Raw genomic sequence first — 20,492 nt, 5'->3', positions numbered from 1 at the left:
CCATTCTGTTGTAGCTCGAGTCAATCTAATGGCCAGTTAGATTGAGCACGAGTGTGGAACTCGGCTCTTGTCGGTCACGATCCAATGCTCTGAGGTTTTGCAGGACTGAAACCAGAGTTCCATTGCAAAACACCCCAGCTTTATAGTTATAAATTCCCATTTGAGTCCATGCATTTTGCAATGTCATCCTGTAATCATTAGTCCTTAAGTGGTGTTATCATTTGATGGTTATTGTCAGGCTTCCCATCATTATCTTCTATTTGTTGTCTCGCCTTTGGGGGTGCCTGCCTCACCTCGCCAATGCTGCTAACATGTTTAGCATTGGATACAATGGATGTTTTCTGATTGTCTCCTGGTCTTTCCAAGTCTCTCACACTTTGTCTTGACCATCTGGACATTTGTGATGGCTTTCACACCTTATCTTTTCCTGATGCATGCATTCCTCATTCACACTAATAATCTCTTACAGAAACCTTCAAAGGTATACAAACAGCAGTATTCTATATTCAGCAGAATACACTGTAAATCAAGCTTTGCTAAATCTTATAACTAAAACAATTCACATTGGGGCTTCAGGCTCTCAACATTCCTCTAATGTCCTTAACATAGATACAATACAAGATCCTGTCTCTTACTTACTAAAACCTTAAAACAAAGAAATGTATATTTAACTAGAGTGCCTAATTTGTAATATGTATAGGAAACCATAGTAGACATTATAACTTATCCTAAAACAAAAGGGTGACCATAATCAGTCAGAAGGATGGTTCTGGTCGGTCATTCCTTTCTGCTATTCAAAAAGGATGGCTGACTGGATGAACTCAAATCATACATTAATTCTCATGGGACGTTATAAAATCCTGCTCCTACAAACTTAAAAAATCACAGTACTTCTAACTGAAAATATTTTACCAAATACTGGTAACATCTAGAATTACTATTTAAAAGAAACTAGAGAATTTTTTTTCTTTCAGACATCTTATATATTTGACAGCACTTTGTGAATAGTCAATGTCACTGTTTCAGTTGTATAGTCAATCAGTTCCCTCTGTTGCCTGAGTGGCGTCACAAAGTCACAGGAAAAGAATTAGAAAAAGAAAAGAGGAAATTGAATTCAGGAACTTTATTTGTTCATATTCTCTATAATTTAATACAAATACTTGAGTATTTAATCCTCTGTTTACCTAAAGTGATGCATCAGGATTAGAGAACATGATTCCATCTACACTTAAAAGTAGTAGTAACACTGAGTTTCTAAAACATTACTCTGTTTTTTTAACCCAGAACAACTTTGAAAGAACATTTGAGAATTCATAGTGGGGAGAAACCTCATCTTTGTAGTATTTGTGGGCAGAGTTTTCGTCATGGAAGTTCCTACAGGTAATGAAGCAGATTCTAATTCTGTTTAAAGAGATTAAGCTACCACCTTCTAGATGGTGATATAGAGAGATCTCTCTCTCCCGCTTTTTCCCACAGACCTTGAAGAATTACGTTGATAATGTTTGATTTGGGTTTCCAATATGAGTAAACAACATTTTTAAAAATTGTTTTTTAACTTAAATGTGGGGAATTTAGATTTATATTTGTGTGTAAAATCCTTTTTATTTTTAATTATCTAAATTTGGGTCTTATTTACATGACAGAATCCCTTTCACATACTAAATATAATCATAGTTTCGATGACAAACTTCCAGAAACAAAATGTTTGCATTGTTCTTTTCCTCAACTATAATACAATTTATATTGAAGTTGACTTCTTCCAGACCTTATTCAAAATTTGAATAAGTGCTGTTTTTTGGGGGGGAAACCATGGCAAGTAATGTACTGCAGTTTCCATGTTCATGTTCATTAAGGTGAAGCTATAATCTAAAAAGTAATTAAAAAGACATCCTGAGTTCTCAGTGACTTCCATATTAAGTTTGCCTAGCTTTACAAGTAAACAAGAAAGCTATTACAAGCACTGCAAATTTAATTTGGGATTTGAAAGTAGAGCTGTCGTCTTTCTGTCTCATTTAAGAACAGTAAATGATTCTGCAACTGGAAGTTATTTAGTTGTGTGAGCCAGAAAGGAATCCAGCTTCATATTCTACAGCTGTACTAGTTGTACATGCAGATCTGTTGAGGAAGATGCTATTTTTATAATGACATTTATAACCATAAGCATGTTAAATTTGAACAGTGAAATAAATTTCTCTACGTATTAATACAGACTTCATCTACGAGTTCACCATAATGACAAAAGGTACGAATGTGAAGAATGTGGGAAAACGTTTATTCGGCATGATCATCTAACAAAACACAAAAAAATACACTCAGGTAGGCTATATCTTTAGAAGCTTGATCAAATTAAGTAAGAGTGAGCAGAATATTAATTTTGGATGCTTATACTTTTTTAAGGTTTTAATAGGAGTGGTATTTAAGCCTATTACAAATGTTACTTGTATCACTTTCAGTGTCGTATGGTAAGGTTTATTTATCTCTTCAAACACTTGCGAAGTTTAAGAGTAGAATGTTTCCTCTGTGTTAATAGAGAGCTGAGGGACAGTCAAAAGGTGTAACATTTATTTATTTATTTAAAAAAGCAAATGTGATAAAAGAGGATTTTTTTGAGTTAAGATTTCTTTTGTATTAGCAGCTGTTTGAAACATTAACACCGTAACACAAACGAAGCTGTCATTCACACAATCTCTGTCGAAGTTTGCATCCTGATCACTTTAATATAGAGTACAAATATGGGACAATGACACTTGGTCTGTCTGGGTTTCTAAAGTTCCTCATTGTGGATTGGTAGTTAGAAAATCCTACATATGGGGAGAATCAACTCTGAGCACAGTAAAGCAGGAGGAAGAATAGAAGAAAGGGTTTTTAACCACTCCCCCTCCCTCCCCCCCAGCTATTTTGCATCTTGAGACAAATGAAAAGAGGATCAGATCTGTAGAGGAAAAGAAAGATTGGAACTATTGGGGATTTCTTTCTTCCTCCAGAACAGGCTCCTAAGGGAATATAAGATTCCCCAGAAGGTGGAAATTACTTTCCAAAACAGTGTGAAGATCTGAAAGTGATCAAGGACTAAACTTTGCAAGCCCTTGTTTGAATAAAACAGCTTATTTAGTGTTTGAAACCCTAACACCCGCTATAAAACAAAGAAATCTTTGAAAACTCAGATACCAAAAAAAATCCCCTTTTCTACTCTATTTGCCTTTTTTCCTCTAGAAAGTTACTTATTTTGACTGTCCAAACTCCCTCTGCTTACATGAGAAGAAATATTCTGCCACTTTGTGAAAGATCTCAAGATGACTCAAAAGAAACATCAAGACTTTTAAACAACATAAAAGGTAACTATTGAAAATCAGAAAAAAGGATTAACATTTGTATGTAGCACTAAGTTCTTAAAACTGATTGTTGAACTGGCAGTGCAAGAGACAGAAGTCCTACATTTACTCCAAAATTTTAGGCTTTTTTAAGGCTCTTGGAGCTTGGATTGTAAAAGGTGGAATTTCAAGTCTCATGAAAGAGGGTGAACTTTCGGTCATTCTCTTGCCTCTCCGTCCTCTTCTCTCTGTGGCAGTATGGGGTAATGTCCCCCATGAAGATTAGCTACCGTGTAGGAGGAAGAAGAGACCAGGGAATGAGGAACCAAAAATGAAGAGATGGGTAAAAACTACATGTGTGCTTGGATCACCCCAAGGTCATGAAGTCATTGCTTTGGGTAATAGAAAATCCTTTTGAGATACAGAAGAGCTTTGGTTGTCTGGAGCCTTTGTACTAAACATGGTTGTACTTTTTCTGAGACTTGAATTCTTGTTACAACTTAATTTATATTTGTTATTGGTCTCCTTTTAAAGGTGAAAAGGCACATCAGTGTGAGGAGTGTGGAAAGTGTTTTGGCCGTAGAGACCACCTAACTGTCCATTACAAAAGTGTTCATCTAGGAGAGAAAGTGTGGCAAAAGTAGGTATCTTTTTAAAGTTTAAAAATTTAAACATTTCCATAGGCAACCTAGTGACCGAGGATGTGGAAAAAGCTAATGTACTCAATGATTTTTTTTGCCTCTGTCTTCACGCACAAGGTCAGCTCCCAGATTGCTGCACTGGGCAGTACAGCATGGGGAGAAGGTGACCAACCCTCTGTGGAGAAAGAAGTGGTTCGGGACTATTTAGAAAAACTGGACGTGCACAAGTCCATGGGGCCGGATGCGCTGCATCCGAGGGTGCTAAAGGAGTTGGCGGGTGAGATTGCAGAGCCATTAGCCATTATTTTTGAAAACTCATGGCGATCGGGGGAGGTCCCAGATGACTGGAAAAAGGCTAATGTAGTGCCCATCTTTAAAAAAGGGAAGAAGGAGGATCCGGGGAACTACAGGCCAGTCAGCCTCACCTCAGTCCCTGGAAAAATCATGGAGCAGGTCCTCAAGGAATCAATTATGAAACATTTAGAGGAGAGGAAAGTGATCAGGAACAGTCAGCATGGATTCACGAAGGGGAAGTCGTGCCTGACTAACCTAATTGCCTTCTATGATGAGATAACTGGCTCTGTAGATGAGGGGAAAGCAGTGGATGTCTTATTTCTTGACTTTAGCAAAGCTTTTGATACTGTTTCCCACAGTATTCTTGCCACCAAGTTAAAGAAGTATGGGCTGGATGAATGGACTGTAAGGTGGATAGAAAGCTGGCTAGATCGTCGGGCTCAACGGGTAGTGATCAATGGCTCCATGTCTAGTTGGCAGCTGGTTTCAAGTGGAGTGCCCCAAGGGTCGGTCCTGGGGCCGGTTTTGTTTAATATCTTTATTAATGATCTGGAGGATGGTGTGGACTGCACTCTCAGCAAGTTTGCAGATGACACTAAACTAGGAGGCGTGGTAGATACACTAGAGGGTAGGGATCGGATACAGAGGGACCTAGACAAATTAGAGGATTGGGCAGAAAAAAACCTGATGAGGTTCAACAAGGACAAGTGCAGAGTCCTGCACTTAGGACGGAAGAATCCCATGCACTGCTACAGACTAGGGACCGAATGGCTAGGTAGCAGTTCTGCTGAAAAGGACCTAGGGGTCACAGTGGACGAGAAGCTGGATATGAGTCAACAGTGTGCTCTTGTTGCCAAGAAGGCTAACGGCATTTTGGGCTGTATAAGTAGGGGCATTGCCAGCAGATCGAGGAACGTGATCGTTCCCCTTTATTCGACATTGGTGAGGCCTCATCTGGAATACTGTGTCCAGTTTTGGTCCCCACACTACAAGAAGGATGTGGAAAAATTGGAAAGAGTCCAGCGGAGGGCAACAAAAATGATTAGGGGTCTGGAGTACATGACTTATGAGGAGAGGCTGAGAGAACTGGGATTGTTTAGTCTCCAGAAGAGAAGAATGAGGGGGGATTTGATAGCAGCCTTCAACTACCTGAAGGGGGGTTCCAAAGAGGATGGAGCTCGGCTGTTCTCAGTGGTGGCAGATGACAGAACAAGGAGCAATGGTCTCAAGTTGCAGTGGGGGAGGTCCAGGTTGGATATCAGGAAAAACTATTTCACTAGGAGGATGGTGAAACACTGGAATGCGTTACCTAGGGAGGTGGTGGAGTCTCCTTCCTTGGAGGTTTTTAAGGCCCGGCTTGACAAAGCCCTGGCTGGGATGATTTAGCTGGGAATTGGTCCTGCTTTGAGCAGGGGGTTGGACTAGATGACCTCTTGAGGTCCCTTCCAACTCTGATATTCTATGATTCTATGATCTTGTAAATGATGGACAAATTTTCATAAATTATTCTGATATGTGAAATGTTAGTTTTGCCTTTCTCTGTAATTCCATTATGCCAAGGTCCTTGGGTGACCCATAAAGCCAGTGTCAAGATCTGTGTTTTGAAATGGCCATGTAGAAATCATAGCCATCTTGGCAATCCAAACAAGACCTTTTTCGTACCATAGTTAGGCTGAATAACCTTAAGTTTTAAAAGGGATCAGATTTAGTTCTTCTGTCGATCTGTAATTTTGTTGTGTCAAAGTTACTCAGGACTGAGTTTGTCAGACCACTCTGTTTTATTAGCAGAGCGCTGTGCTAATAACACTCAGATAATGTGAGCACCATGCAAGAGTCAAACAGTCTTATTTATACAGATAAAAGGGTGTGAACTAAACAAAGGGACAGAGAGCAAAATTGTAAAATTTGCCTGGGGCACAATATGCATATCCTGCTTCCTTATTAACTCTTATCGCTCTAAGGCTAATGCTTCACCAATCGCCCTTAAGTGGAGCAGTTGATTAACAGTTAATGTCTGCTTTCCTGACACCTGGATTACATCATTTCTCATTTCTACTTAAAGGTATATACAGCATTCTTTATTTCATTCTATTTCTTTAATATAATTCATTTCACTTTCACAATCCCTCCTTTTGGTCAAGCTTACGCAAAGACCAACAATTACTGGGTTCCGCATATTAATCGTTCTTTATCTCTTCGTTCATCAGTGATATTTAACATCATCATATTAGCACTCTGTTTTGGGGCAGTCACCTGGATGGCATACCTTACACAATTCCGGATACAACAGGAGATTAACTGAAAACATACAAAAATCATTAGGATTCCAAACAGGATAGTCAGGGCTCCCTGAAACAACCAGTTTTCTATGCCAGAGAAATTGAACAGGTTACTTAGCCACTTCCATAAAGAACTGGGCTCTTCATGGGGAATATATGCAATGTGTTCTAAGTGGCTAGTGCAATCTATTACCTCATTGGTGTCATCAGGTATAAACACACAACATTCTTTTCCAATGAGAGCACAGGTCCCTCCTTTGGCTGTCAGCACTATGTCCAATGCCTGACGGTTTTGAAGTGCCATCTGTCGCATCGCCCCTGTTTCTTTGGCCAGGGCTTTTAAGCTCTCTCCGGTTTCATTTACCATTATTTCAACTACTGGTTGTATCCTCAGGAGCCTTTTTGCATGGTGTATTACTCCCCCAAGTGGGATAAGGGAACTGCCAATGGGCCCTCTTCCCAGGTTAAGGGGCTTACGTTATTTACATACCATTGGGCATCTGGTAAGTCCCTTCTTCTTCGCCTGAAATTACGGAGGCGTTCTCGTGGGAAGGACCCTAGCACTCGGAATTGTGGGAAGAGTCAGGCGGGATAACAGATACCTGACCAGTTAGCTGGTAACGCAGTATAAGCTTTGGTCCCACAAACCCAATGATGGCCTATTAAGGCCGGGAAGGGTCGGTTGCACCCATTTGTCACATAGGTGCCTGCAAAGGAGGAGTAATATCCTTCAAAGGGCAGAGGGTAATTCTCCTTACGAGGAGTGGTGGTATTTGCATGGCATTGAAAGATTGTATTATTTTCACTAAGATTACTGTAGGGGGAACACGAGATTGATTTTTCTGTTTGATCCCAGGTCGTGAAAAAAATTCATATCCCCATACCCGGCCCGCCGCTCTTTAGTTTTGTTCGAATAATCCCATACGCCATGGGATTCACAATATGCTGAAAGCAACGGCTTTTTCCCAGATCCAACCCTGTCCCATTACACACCCAACACCAATGACCTTTTCCCTCTACCACACTTATCCATTTAGATATATTTATTCACACTGCCAAGTGTCATTGCTGTTCCATGTTTTGTTAAATGGACGAGGTCCTCCAGTGAGGTCTGAGGAATTGAGTGGGATTGCCAAGACAGGAACACCAGCTTGAGAGTGGGCTGGGATGTGGCTGCAGACCCAGCAATTAGAAATATTAAGGGTCTGAGCTGTCCACACTTGCTGCTGGATAAAAGAATTGTCATTGTGGACTCCCCAGACCTTAAGACACCAGCAGCCAAGGAACAGGCGCCACCAGAAGCGCCTGTTGGAGGCAAGGCCCTTCTGGTTCTGACAACCTCAACTGAGGTCACGTTTTTATGTCACGCAGTCACGTTTTTATGTCCACCAGGCAGCAGGCGCCAGGCTCACTACTGCTCCTTCTCGGGCCTTGCTTTAGGTCGTCGTCTACTTCTGGCAACCCTTATAAGAGCGTAGATGGTAAGGTATTGCAGGCTGTTCCTCTACGTCGTCTTCTGGAGTCAAAATTGACTCTGCGTGGTCCTGAGGTGATGATTGGTTCGCTTGGGGTGGTGCCTTCTTACACTGCGAAGCATGTATCCACGCTGCAATGACAGACAGTTTAACAGCCGTCTGAATAGTAAGCAGTACCTGATGATTCTTTGATGTCCTTTAAGTCTCTTTACTACTTTTTCCTTGACTCTGACTATAACAATGGCCTTCACGCCTTCTTTTCCTGATGCATACGTTCCTCATTCACACAAACAGATTGAGAATACAAACAGTAGTATTTATATTGAGCAAAAAGGGATTGCAAATTGAACCTTGCTAAGCTTTACAATCAATAACCAAGACAATCAAATCCTACATTAATTCTTATGGGACATTATAAAATCCTGCTCCTACATATCCCCCTTTTTGGCACTAAGATTATTAATCGCCAGTGTCACTTCTTATTTAGTCCACATAATCGAAAATACTGGGAGGTGATTTGGGCCTGTAGCTCTAGCTTTGCATACATTTGTTTTATCCAACAGCACATTTCAAACATTCCAATTAAACACATACAATTTAAAACTAAAAACAATTAGGGTTAGTAACATTAGTATGCCAGTAGCTGTGGGAGACCATTCAGAAAATATGTTATGTCTTTCTGCAGGGGCAATTCTTAACATGTTGCCATTTGCATGTATAATATGAATGGTTCCGTTTCCCACATTGCCTTTTTGTTTGTTTTAGGAACTGTTACCTTTTGTAAACACAGTACTTACATTACATTTACATTTGTCTATTGGAAGGTTGCTAACACTTCCATTCTTTTAAAACACTTTTCTCCAAGAATTAACACATACACATAACCCATTATACAGTACTTTGGTCTCATTTATTTTATCCCACATACAGGATCCTAGTGAGATGTCTTTACTACAGGGCTTTGGAGCAACAGGCATAGATAAGCATACCTTTATTTGCTGTTTCTTTGTGCTGGCAGTTCTTTCCTTCCTTTATCAGTTAGGTAATTTGCATCAACACAGGCTTGGCTTTTGGATTCAAAGCCATCAGCAGAGCTCAGAGACTCTATCTTAAAAGGAACACAATTAACTTACCAGAGTTTTGATTACTTTTAACTCTTGCTTCCAAAACACACAGAGATCTGAAAAAGAGAACACAATCTATTGTGGCTCCTTTGGAGCCCTAATAGGATTTTAATTAAGTAGCATGTTTTGTTTGCATTTCTTTTACCCCCCTCTATAATATTCTGCACATGTCTGCACATTCCTTCTATACTTTAACTTTTAAAACATTAGCCATATTAATTTTTACATAAGGTGTAACTTTCTTTTGTTCTTCGATAAGGGTACATAAAAACTCTAAGTGACAGTCTGATTACACACAGCCATTTTAAGGCTCAGTGTTTCTAACATTGCTTCTTTTTGTTTTGTGCATCTCACCCCTGCTTTGCTTCAGAGGGGTACTGTCTTTATTCTTTTACTACGGTTCTCATCTGCTATTTTGTTACAAAACCAACCAAACAAAAAGAATCCAGAATCTCTCCCTATTCTGATTTTTGACTGCCCTGCTGCAGCCATGACTTGGTCTTTACAAAATTTAAAATCTTTTTAAATAAAGAATCAAGTTACCCCTTAAGGGTTAAATACCAAATCCCAAAGCCAACCAAAACTGATTACCTGTGTCTGGCAAAAAGGTCTGTCAGTTTTGCAACTTTGAATTAAAGAATCAAATGGATTTTTAGTGGCATTATAAACAAAACCAATTTATCTTAAACCTACAAAACAGGAGTTTTACAAACCTCACATATTTCCACAGACCGATACATACATATTTTCTTTTCATTAACATCCCTTTTATACTGCTTTATTTTTACATAGCTGTAGATAGATTACATTACCTTTTATACATTTGGGGCAGTTAAGTTCCAATAAAACCCCCTATGGTCTTTTAGCAAATTTGACTCAATTGTCCATAGTCAAATGATTTCAATCAGATTGTCTCTTTACCTGGATTGTTTACAGACATTCCTTTGGGAAAAGGGCCCATTTTTCCTTCAGAATGGCTGCAAAGAAACCAGGAATTCTTTTTTCTCTTTAACGTGGTCCTTTTTAACATTTTCACAAAGTTTAACTGCTTAATTCTCTCTAGCCTCTGTAGAGTTAATTTTTCACTCTTTCCTTTAATCGCTTGTTTATCTCCCAAAATGACACCTTTATCAACTCAGATTTCACCATTTTAAGTATTGTTCCAGGGGTTCATGCTTGCACTTACTGCTTCTTTTACTCCTGACACTATGCTCTTAGGGCTTCCAACCTGTTTTTCAGTTTCTTTATCTGTTGCTTGCCTGCTTGTCTCGGCCCTATCCTGCTTTTTCTAATGAACCGTTTTTGTGAGTGATATTGTGGTTATTTCACAATTTTGAAAGAAATGTTTAAGGAAAGGGACCAGAAAGGGTGGTGGCTAGTTGAGGAGCCCACTCTCCTTACTGAATTGGTAGTGGAACACTAAAGAATCAGTTTCTGAGGCAGACAACGAAGGGGAACAGAACAAGGGGTTTGTTTTGTTTTGTTTTTTCCCTTTTTACAATGAGATGGGAGTATGGAGGGGCTTGGGATCGATCTGGGGTTTTGTTTTGTTTTTTTCCGGAGAACGGGGTAAAGGGGAGTGCTCGGTCTGGTGGTGGGAGAGGAGGCTTTTAATAAAGCTTAACTTCTTATTTGAATCTTTTGAGAGAGGCGAGTTTTGATTTTTGTCCTCCCATGATTTGCCTCTTCCCACCACTGCATGAAACAATTAACCTCTCCTTTGGCCAATTTAGTTTTAGGTTGGCAGAGTTTGTTTTTTAAGACATCCACTCAGTCATTGTCCAAAGATCCTAACAGTGGCCACTGAGTTTTGGGATCTCCCTGTGCTAGCCTAGACCATTTTTCCAGAAATTTACAGGAGTCCGGACCCTTCCTAAAATACATAAAATGAGCCGGCATTCCTTTACGGAACTGTCCTGACTTAGACGTCTGGTTTACACACACCAATCACATAAGAAGGAAATTCGGGTTCGTCAGAGCGATGCCCAGTGCAACACACAAAAGGAGCCCACAGGCTACTGCCTCAGTCGCCCTTGCTTTCACACCAAGGGTTTTACCCAAGATGTGGTGTGGCTGCGATTGTGCAGATTTCACTCACGCAGACTGCGGGGACGGGAACCCCTTGGTCGGCCGATCCCCAGATGGAGACGGCACCCAGACTCAAACACTCCACAGGAAGATGGATAGACAGAGACAGGATAGTCCTCAGTCCAGACAAAACACGGAAATAATTACACTGCTCTACAGCCAAAATGCTTCTGAAATAAATGTAGTCCAATTTTACTAATTCTGGGTCACTGAGAACGAAAATGATGCTTAAAATTGTTGATAGGGTCTAGTTTTCAAGATATGCTATTGGGTCAGTATATACGACCCTTGATTTGGGAATGGCGGAGGATAAGTGAGTTATAAAGGGAAGGGATCTCAATTTAAACCAGAAATGACTAAAATACATCTTTGACTGGATCTATGAATAAATCTATGACTGGGTTTGGACAGTACTTGCTTTTTAGGCAAAACAATGAATGATGCAATCTGAAGCTGGTATTGCGTCATACATGATATGAATTACATCTTGTTATTTCTAGAAGTCATGGATGATGCAATCATAACGAAGCTTACATCACTCTGTTGAACAAATTGCCCTATATCAGCTCTAGAAATCATACAGTGTCGTGCTTTCTTATTTGTCAGTGTTTGATTTTGCAAAGGGACACATTTCTGTTTGGCCAAAGTGAGCAGAGATGCCTCGTACTTGTGTGAACAGTGCAGGTAACTTCAGCTATATATGTGGTGAAGTGACTTTTGCATCACAAAAGCGCAGTATAACCACTATGGTTAAGAAAGCCTATCACCTTTATTTTGGCTGCAAAATTGGAGATCAGGACAAGAGGTGGGCCCACATATGCTGCAACACTTGTGCAACAAATCTTCGCCAGTGGTTGAACAGGAAAAGGAAATCTATGCCTTTTGCAGTGCCAATGATTTGGAGGGAGTCAACAGATCATAGCAGCAATTGTTACTTCTGCATGGTGCCTCCAGTTGGGAAAGGTGTGTCAAAGAAGAAAAAGTGGACTGTGCATTATCCAAACATTCCATCAGCTATACGCCCAGTACCCCACGGAGAAGGACTGCCGGTTCCTGATGCACCAGAATCATTCTCACTTGAGTCAGAGGAGGAAGAGGAAGAGGATGAAACTTCTGGTCCTGAACCATCAATGTCACAGGACCCACATTTTCTCCCATCCTCCTCCTCTGAACCACACCTCATAACACAAGGTGAACTGAATGACCTTGTCAGGGATTTGGAACTACCCAAGAGTAAGGCAGAGCTGTTGGGCTCCAGATTACAGCAGTGGAATCTCCTGGCAGGTGATGTTAGGGTTTCCATGTTCCGTGACCGTCAAAAGGATCTTGTCCCATTCTTCTTCATGGAAGGTGATCTTGTAGCCTGCAACAACATCGATGGTGTGATGGCAGCCCTCAGCATCGTTCGCGATCCAGATGAGTGGAGACTGTTCATTGATTCATCGAAGACGAGTCTTAAAGCTGTTTTACTGCATAATGGCAATGTTTTGCAATCAATTCCAGTTGGTCATGCAGTCCATATGAAGGAAACCTATGACAACATGAAACAACTTTTGAGGTGCATAAACTATGACCAACATCAGTGGCAGCTTTGTGGTGATTTGAAGGTTGTTGCTCTCTTGCTTGGTCTGCAGACTGGATACACAAAATACTGCTGTTTTCTCTGCAAATGGGATAGTCGTGCAAGAGATTCCCACTACATCAAGAAAGATTGGCCACTCCGACAGTCATTGGAGCCTGGGAGGAAAAGTGTTCAGCATCCACCACTTGTTGAATCAAGGAAGATTTTGTTACCACGCTTACACATCAAGCTGGGTCTGATGAAGGCCATTGACAAAACACAAGCAGCTTTCAAGTACCTCTGTGGAAAATTTCCAAGGTTAAGCGAAGCTTAGATAAAGGAAAGTGTCTTTGTTGGTCCTCAGATTCGTGAACTTCTTCGAGACGATGCATTTGATCATGCACTGCATGGCAAGGAAAAGATGGCATGGAAAGCCTTCCAGTTAGTGGCAATAAATTTTCTCGGAAACAACAAGGCAGACAACTACAGGTTGTTGGTGGAAAACCTCCTCAAGGCATACAAAAGCTTTGATTGCAACATGTCATTTAAAGAGACATTTTTTGCACTCTCATCTAGATTTTTTTCCACCGAACTGCGGAGCAGTGAGCGACTAGCACGGCGAGCGATTTCACCAGGCCATTGCAACAATGGAGAAATGCTATCAGGGCAAATGGAGCCCCTCAATGCTTGCAGACTATTGCTGGACAGTGACAAGAGATGCTCCATTTACTGAATACAAGAGACAAGCCAAGAAGTGCCGAGTAGACACGGAATAGGACTAAACTATGTACATAATATTTTTTTGCCTTTTTGTTTCATAATACATTTATTTATATAACCCTTTTGCTGATTTTGAAAGTGTTACATAAACAGGACAGGTGAAATATTATCATGTAAAGCAATCATAAACACATGAAAAGACCTAGGTTTACAATTTACGATTAAAACTCTACTATCTACACAATATACATAGACATAAAATGTAAAAACTTAAATATCTTAGAAACAGTAGCCAATCAGTTGTTTTAATTGTCATATTTGAATTCAGCACATCAAAATACATAATAGCACATTTTATCTCTGAAGCAGACGACTTCTCAAAAATTGTAGACCAGTGTTACCTGACCAGATTCCTGATGTCAGATCCCGGAACAGAACAGAGTGGGAACCAACAGGTTCGATGGCGTAGACCTACCTGTGGTCATGCGCCCTTCCGTTCAGGAGGAGGACCACTAGGGCCAAATGCCCAGGTGCCGTGTGCTGCGGTCGTCCTACAAAAACAGTCAGGAATCACACGGCCCCAGTGAAGATGGTTGCTATCTCAGTGGGACCTCCAAATTGTCAAAGTTAGACTCAGGACTGAGTTTGTCAGACCACTCTGTTTTATTAGCAGAGCGCTGTGCTAATAACACTCATATAATGTGAGCACCATGCAAGATTCAAACAGTCTTATTTATACAGATAAAAGGGTGTGAACTAAACAAAGGGACAGAGAGAGCAAAATTGTAAAATTTGCCTGGGGCACAATATGCATATCCTGCTTCCTTATTAACTCTTATCGCGCTAAGGCTAATGCTTCACCAATCGTCCTTAAGTGGAGCAGTTGATTAACAGTTAATGTCTGCTTTCCTGACACCTGGATTACATCATTTCTACTTAAAGGTATATACAGCATTCTTTATTTCATTCTATTTCTTTAATATAATTCATTTCACTTTCACAGTTGGTAGCCTGTTGTTTCCTACAACAACTTAATCTAATTACCATCTACAAACTGGGCAAATGACTGAATTGCAAGAAGTCAGTTCAGTAGTCTGTGAGCTCTCCCAAAGTCCTTATACTTTAACATGGAAAACCAGAACTAGCTTTCAGGACAAACTCATTGCTTTCAATATTTGTTCATATTTTGAATAATCTACTGTAAATCTTAGCTAACAGAAGTGCATAAAATCAATTACAGGGTTGTTTAGCTTTTATTTTGTCAGTACTTAAATTCACTGCCTCAGTCAACACGTTTCATTGTCACTTTTTTCTACCTGGGAGGAAAGGAACATAAGCCAGTCTTAAGGCTTGTTTTGTAGGATAACTTGCTGCCAAACTGAAAACCAACTTTGGATGTTGACCTGAAGGATCCTCTCCAGGGCACATTTGGGTTTCAGATGGGAAGTTTTAAATAGATTTGCTGAACACAAAGTACTAGACTACTCATTTTGCAGAGTAGTCTAGAAAATAATTGAGATGGCCCTCTGACAAGTGAATGCCTAAAGGAATTGCCTGTCACCTCCAGATATGTTTTATATTGTAATATAAATGTAGAGGGAGGAATACAGAAATATGTAACTCTTATACAGTTTGTAGAATCTTTAAAGGCTATGTACATATTTGAGACTTTTTGGAAAAACCTGATCTTCTAATGTAAACGTGTTTTCTTCTTTGCAGATATAAAGCAACATTTCATCAGTGTGATGTCTGCAAGAAAGTTTTTAAAGGGAAATCAAGTTTGGAAATGCATTTTAGGACACATTCAGGTAAAACTTTATCTATCATTCTGTGTTACTGCCAACTTGGAGTGACAGGAGATGATGATGATAAATTATCACTGGACTGACAGAATTCTTCTAATTCTTCAGGCTTTATGACCCTTTAGGGCAGCAGTAGCATGAACTGAGCTCCCTACTGCTTGTATGCCATCCCTTGCTGAGTGTGAATACTGCCCTCTGAATGTAGTAGTCAGTTCTTTTTAGACTTCCCTAGGCAAAGGAGCTTCTGATTTTGTATGTGTTCTACTGATGCTCATTGTATATTCTTACTAAATTTACTCATACCTTCTACTCAGTCTGGAGATCTAGGGAATACTTAATTTCACTTTGTAACCTAAATCAGGATTTGGAACCTAACTATCCAGGGGAAAGGTTAGTGTCTTAATACATTCAGCTCTGCATCCTCTGATTCCCCTGCAAGAAAGTAATTGTTCATGAGAAAGACCTAAAAAAAAAAAAAAAAAAAGCTAAATTGAGCTTCTTTAGCAATAGAACAATAACGTGAATGTAATTTCTCTTTGTTAGATTTACTGACTGGTCCCCTTAGTGTGCACTTGGCAAAAATCCGAACTAGTTGGATTTGACGAGAATGCTATACGGATATCACTTCAAAATAACTTTTCTGTTTTTACTTAGTGAATTGTATTCTCAGATGCCAAATGTATTTTTTTCCAGTACAGCTACTTGAGAACCATGTTTATTATATAATATAGTCCCCCATCCCCAACCATATGGTTTCTACATAGTGATACTTGACTTCACATTTTTATCTATTAATGCTGACTCCTTTTGTTCTACAGGTGAGAAACCATACAAATGTCAAATCTGTAGCCAGTCCTTTAGAATTAAGAAGACATTAACAAAACACATGGTTATTCATTCAGATGCTCGACCTTTTAACTGCCAGCATTGCAATGCAACATTTAAACGAAAAGACAAGTTGAAATACCATATTGACCATGTACATGGAACAAAAGCTGCAGAAGAAACAGTAACCACTTCTGAAGAAAAAGTAATCTCCTTGCCAGTACAGTACACCCCTGATGACAAAGTTTTCCAAATTGAGTCTAAACCATACATGGATCAGCCCGAAGTTTACGAAACAGAAGTCAAACCTATGCTACAGAATGTACCAGCAGAAGTATGTGTGCCAGTAACACTGGTACCAGTTCAGATGCGGGAACCTCAAGCTGATCTAGTACAACATACCACTACTCTCTCACCCCAGTCTCATGGCATTCTTCCCCCACAGATACAGCAGCCAGATTATCAACGAACAACAGAAATGGCATTTCTGGAAAAATATACTCTCACTCCCCAGCCTGCAAATATAGTTCATCCTGTCAGACCTGAGCAAATGTTGGATCCTAGAGACCAATCTTACCTTGGAACTTTATTGGGGCTTGATACAGCTCCAACTGTACAGAATATGTCAAATAATGAACATTCATGATCGGACCCATAACATTCCACCTAACTTACTAAGCCATTAGCCACCAGAGGACTAATATGGCTACTAAGTTTTTTGTAGTTTATTTGGACTTCTAGTCTTCTGAACAGTTTTGTTGAGTGCAAGGAAGAAATAGATTTGTTTGCATATATGAACATTAAGACACATTTTGATGTATATTTATAGTGTTTCTTGTGGTTTTAAAGACTTTTAAAAATCTTATAGAAGGTCTTTTGAAAACAGGTTCTCAAATATCTTTTAAGAATACTAGCTGCAGCAAACTTTAATCCCATACCTGGCCATTAATAAAAATAATTGTTCACCTGTCTGCATCTCACTTTCCAAATAAACCTTTCTTTAGATAATGGAAAAGTATATTAGAAGGGTTATGGCCAATTCATTAGGGTCACGATTGGAAAAGAACATGAAACTAAACCTCTTAATGATCCCTCACCTTAAACTAAAATTTAACTTTATCCCAGACAAACCTGGTTACATTTTTTTACTGTAATTCATATCTGAATAATGGAATTATGAATCTGAGACTATAAACAGTACTTGTGCTCTCTTAACCTTGGTTCAATCTTCTAGAATGTTTCCAACATTTGGGCCTTGAAAGGTTTAGAGATGTGGTGATAATATACTGTAATCCTCAGGCAATAATAAGATTGGAATAGTTCATCCTTGTTTATGAGCACAGAATCAAACCAAGCTGAAGTCCGCACTGATATGCCCATTTCTACATTACTGCTGTGTAAAGTAATGTAAAAAGCTCTTTTCAGAAAAGTAATTTGCTTCAATTCATTAAAAGATTAATGAAATCAGCAATTATAAATCTTCAGTTGGCTTCTGGAAAAGAAAGTGAAAGGAAGTCATTTGTTGTTTCACCTTACATGATATACATTGTATATAGGTGACAAATAATTAGGAAGAGGAAGGAAGATTAGAACATGTAAGGGCTTTAACTATTCTTTTATTGTTTCCTTACTGTTCTTCTAGTGTAGAACCATATCAAATCCACTATCTAGAATAATTTAAATTATTAAATCCCTCAAATTTTCTTCTAGGTGGAGCTCTGCAAATCCTTGGATATCTGCAGATCATTTTTGTGGATTGCGGATCGGATGCGCATACAAACTTTGTATCCGTGCAGGGTTCTACTTCTAACCTCATTCCCAAAATAATACTTTCCTTGTTTTAGACTCAGTCAATCTTGTGCCAAAGGAAATACGTGGAATCATACTTGTCTCTCAATTATGTCTCATTAGGGATTACATTTTAAACTAATGTCTACTTCCCATTAAAAATCTGGTTTTCTTGCTTTTATTATTATTGTAAAATATTTATATCCAATTTCTAAATTATGAAACTGAAAGTTCATTTGCCATGGTGAGTTGTTGTTAAAGTTCTGCATTTGGTAGGAGCATAAATAGTTTCTGAAAAAATGTCAGCATCCTACTGCTACAAACTCTCTTAATGGCCCTATCTTATAAAATGCTAATCACTTTCTGTGAGGTGTTTGAGTGCTTTTCAGGATTGGGGCCAGGACTTGGTGTTTGGTCATGTGTAGAAACTTTTCAACCTCACTGATTCTCATCTAAGTGCACCAAAGATTTCTGTTAGCAGTTGAATTAGTACTAGCCTGCATAGAATTTAAATGTATCATTATTTAAATAAGGACTTGTCCAAAGAAGCACAATAGAAGTCCTAGACTTACAGATCTTTAAAATTCAGTTCCTATAGTGGGACTAAGTGTATGTTTAATTGTTTTGTGTTTATATGTACAAAGCAAGATGAGATGAAGTACTCTGGGAACGTTCATACGGAGATGCTGTACATATGTCAGGTAAAAAGATGAGTACTAATTAACATTATACAACAATATTCAGCCCATTGAATGCCATCTTCTAAAAGGACACTGTCAAGTACTGTGCTTCCCGCTTGTTCTCTGCAAAAAAAAAAAAAAAAAAAAAAAAAAGTTTTAAATGACCACCATTCTTGCACTCCAATGCACAAAAATACTATTTAGTGTGTACCTTTCAAGTTGACAAGCACTGGAGTTTTTACTCTTCTGTACGCCCATACTGTTTGTGAAACATAAACCAATGTGGTTTCCAAAGGTTATGCTCATACCATCAAAGATAAACTGACATCAATGCTGTCAGCACAGTTCTGAGACTGACATTCTAACTTTGCATTCTTTACTTACTTACTTCCTCTGCAATGAGTGTGGAGAGGATTTCAATTAAACAGTGGCTTAAAATTTTTGGTTGTTAAGTTTTGTTTTATTTTGTTTTTAAATCCAATCAGTCTGGAACACACTTCACATTATTTAAGTAATATATGCCCCAAATTCAATCTCAACATTTAATGTTCTTTTTAGGTCTGTCATGATTGTGCCTATTTGTACATTGACTGATCACTCTAGTTGATTAATTATTAAAGCCAATATTTTCAAAAGTGCCTAGTGACTTTGGGTGCTCAACTGGAGACACTTTAAAGGTGTTTAAGTTGGGTACTCCAAATCACTATGCTCTCTTAAAAATGTTGGCCTAATAGTTCATCAGTTCAGTTTTACAGTTAACCAAACTAGTTTGCATCTTTACCTGCCGGTCAGGCTCAATCGTTGCCTGAAGGGAAAAAATAGTTCATGTAGGAAAAATTACATAGAATTGCTAAATTATTAAATAGTTAATTTTTTTCATGTGCTGGGTTTTGATTCTTATGGCCTTATGGGTATAGTGAATTTGCATGCGAGTCAAGTAAATCACCATGGACTGGTACTTCATTCTATAAGCATGAACAGATGATCTTCAACCTGAGAGAGAGCCCTATTTCTGAATAAAATGGTTTGGATTGAGAGAAAAATATGAACCATCTTGACTGCACAGATCAGAGCTTCTTGGCCATGGTACCGTCATATATCAATAAACACATGTATTTGTACCTATATAACTAGAGCATATTCTTTAAGCATTGAGAGAGAGCTTTTATAATAAAGGCTGCTTTAATCTTGTAGCATTGACTCAGCTCACCACTTAGACCCACATCCTCCTTCAGCTTTCTCTTTAAAATGTCACTTTCTGATCAGTGCCAAATATTTAAAAATTGTGGGGGGGGGGGGGGGTTTCCTCCCACAAAAACAGCTTTGGGAGGAAAAGTGGAATCTTCATTTGTGCTCTTCTATCTAAAAGGGTTTTTGTGAAATTTTCTTTAATCTTAGGCTCCTATGTAGTTCTGCAAAAAATACTGCATTTATGTTCTGTTTACATATTGCATATGCCTTTCAAAAAACCTTTGATTTTTCCCTTGTATTTACCAGGTCACTGATTATTCAAAGATATCATATCTTTGAATGGGATTTATTTATTTATTTTAAGAAATTCTTCCTGAGCATTGCTACTCTTTCTACAGTAGTATCGTTTTCCAAGGCTGTCCTTATTCTGGACAACAACAGCAGCAGCAGTAGTAGTGACAGTGGTATAGCTTGGCTTATATTGTGTACCTTGAAGATTAAAAATATGTAAATTAAAAGTAAAATAATATTTTAAGACTAATCATGTCTCAAATACCACTCAGAAATGAAAGACTTAAAGTGTAAAGAAAACTGATACACTGTAGTAAACAATCCTGGGGAGAAACATATTGGGAACAGAATTTTCTGGACAGATCACTTGTTCCAATATCCAAAATATAATGCTTCAGAGCAAGTCAATAACCTCTTCATAA

General features: G+C 38.9%; 1 protein-coding gene across 1 annotated transcript in view; it reads left to right on the top strand.

The window, feature by feature from the left end:
* The window catches only part of ZBTB41 (zinc finger and BTB domain containing 41), a 31,231-nt gene extending 12,203 nt beyond the window's left edge, over positions 1-19,028 (top strand). The window contains exons 7-11 of the mRNA XM_054038055.1: positions 1,285-1,380; positions 2,210-2,316; positions 3,846-3,951; positions 15,213-15,301; positions 16,114-19,028. Coding sequence (XP_053894030.1) covers positions 1,285-1,380; positions 2,210-2,316; positions 3,846-3,951; positions 15,213-15,301; positions 16,114-16,766 — 1,051 coding nt within the window. The 3' untranslated portion in view covers positions 16,767-19,028. The remainder of the gene's footprint in view (positions 1-1,284; positions 1,381-2,209; positions 2,317-3,845; positions 3,952-15,212; positions 15,302-16,113) is intronic.
* The last annotated feature ends 1,464 nt before the right edge of the window (positions 19,029-20,492 follow it).

The sequence above is a fragment of the Malaclemys terrapin genome, chromosome 8 (assembly GCF_027887155.1).
Source record: "Malaclemys terrapin pileata isolate rMalTer1 chromosome 8, rMalTer1.hap1, whole genome shotgun sequence".
Classification (NCBI taxonomy): Eukaryota; Metazoa; Chordata; order Testudines; family Emydidae; genus Malaclemys; species Malaclemys terrapin.
The sequence above is the reverse complement of the archived record's forward strand: the minus strand, read 5'-3'. Positions and strand labels throughout refer to the sequence as shown.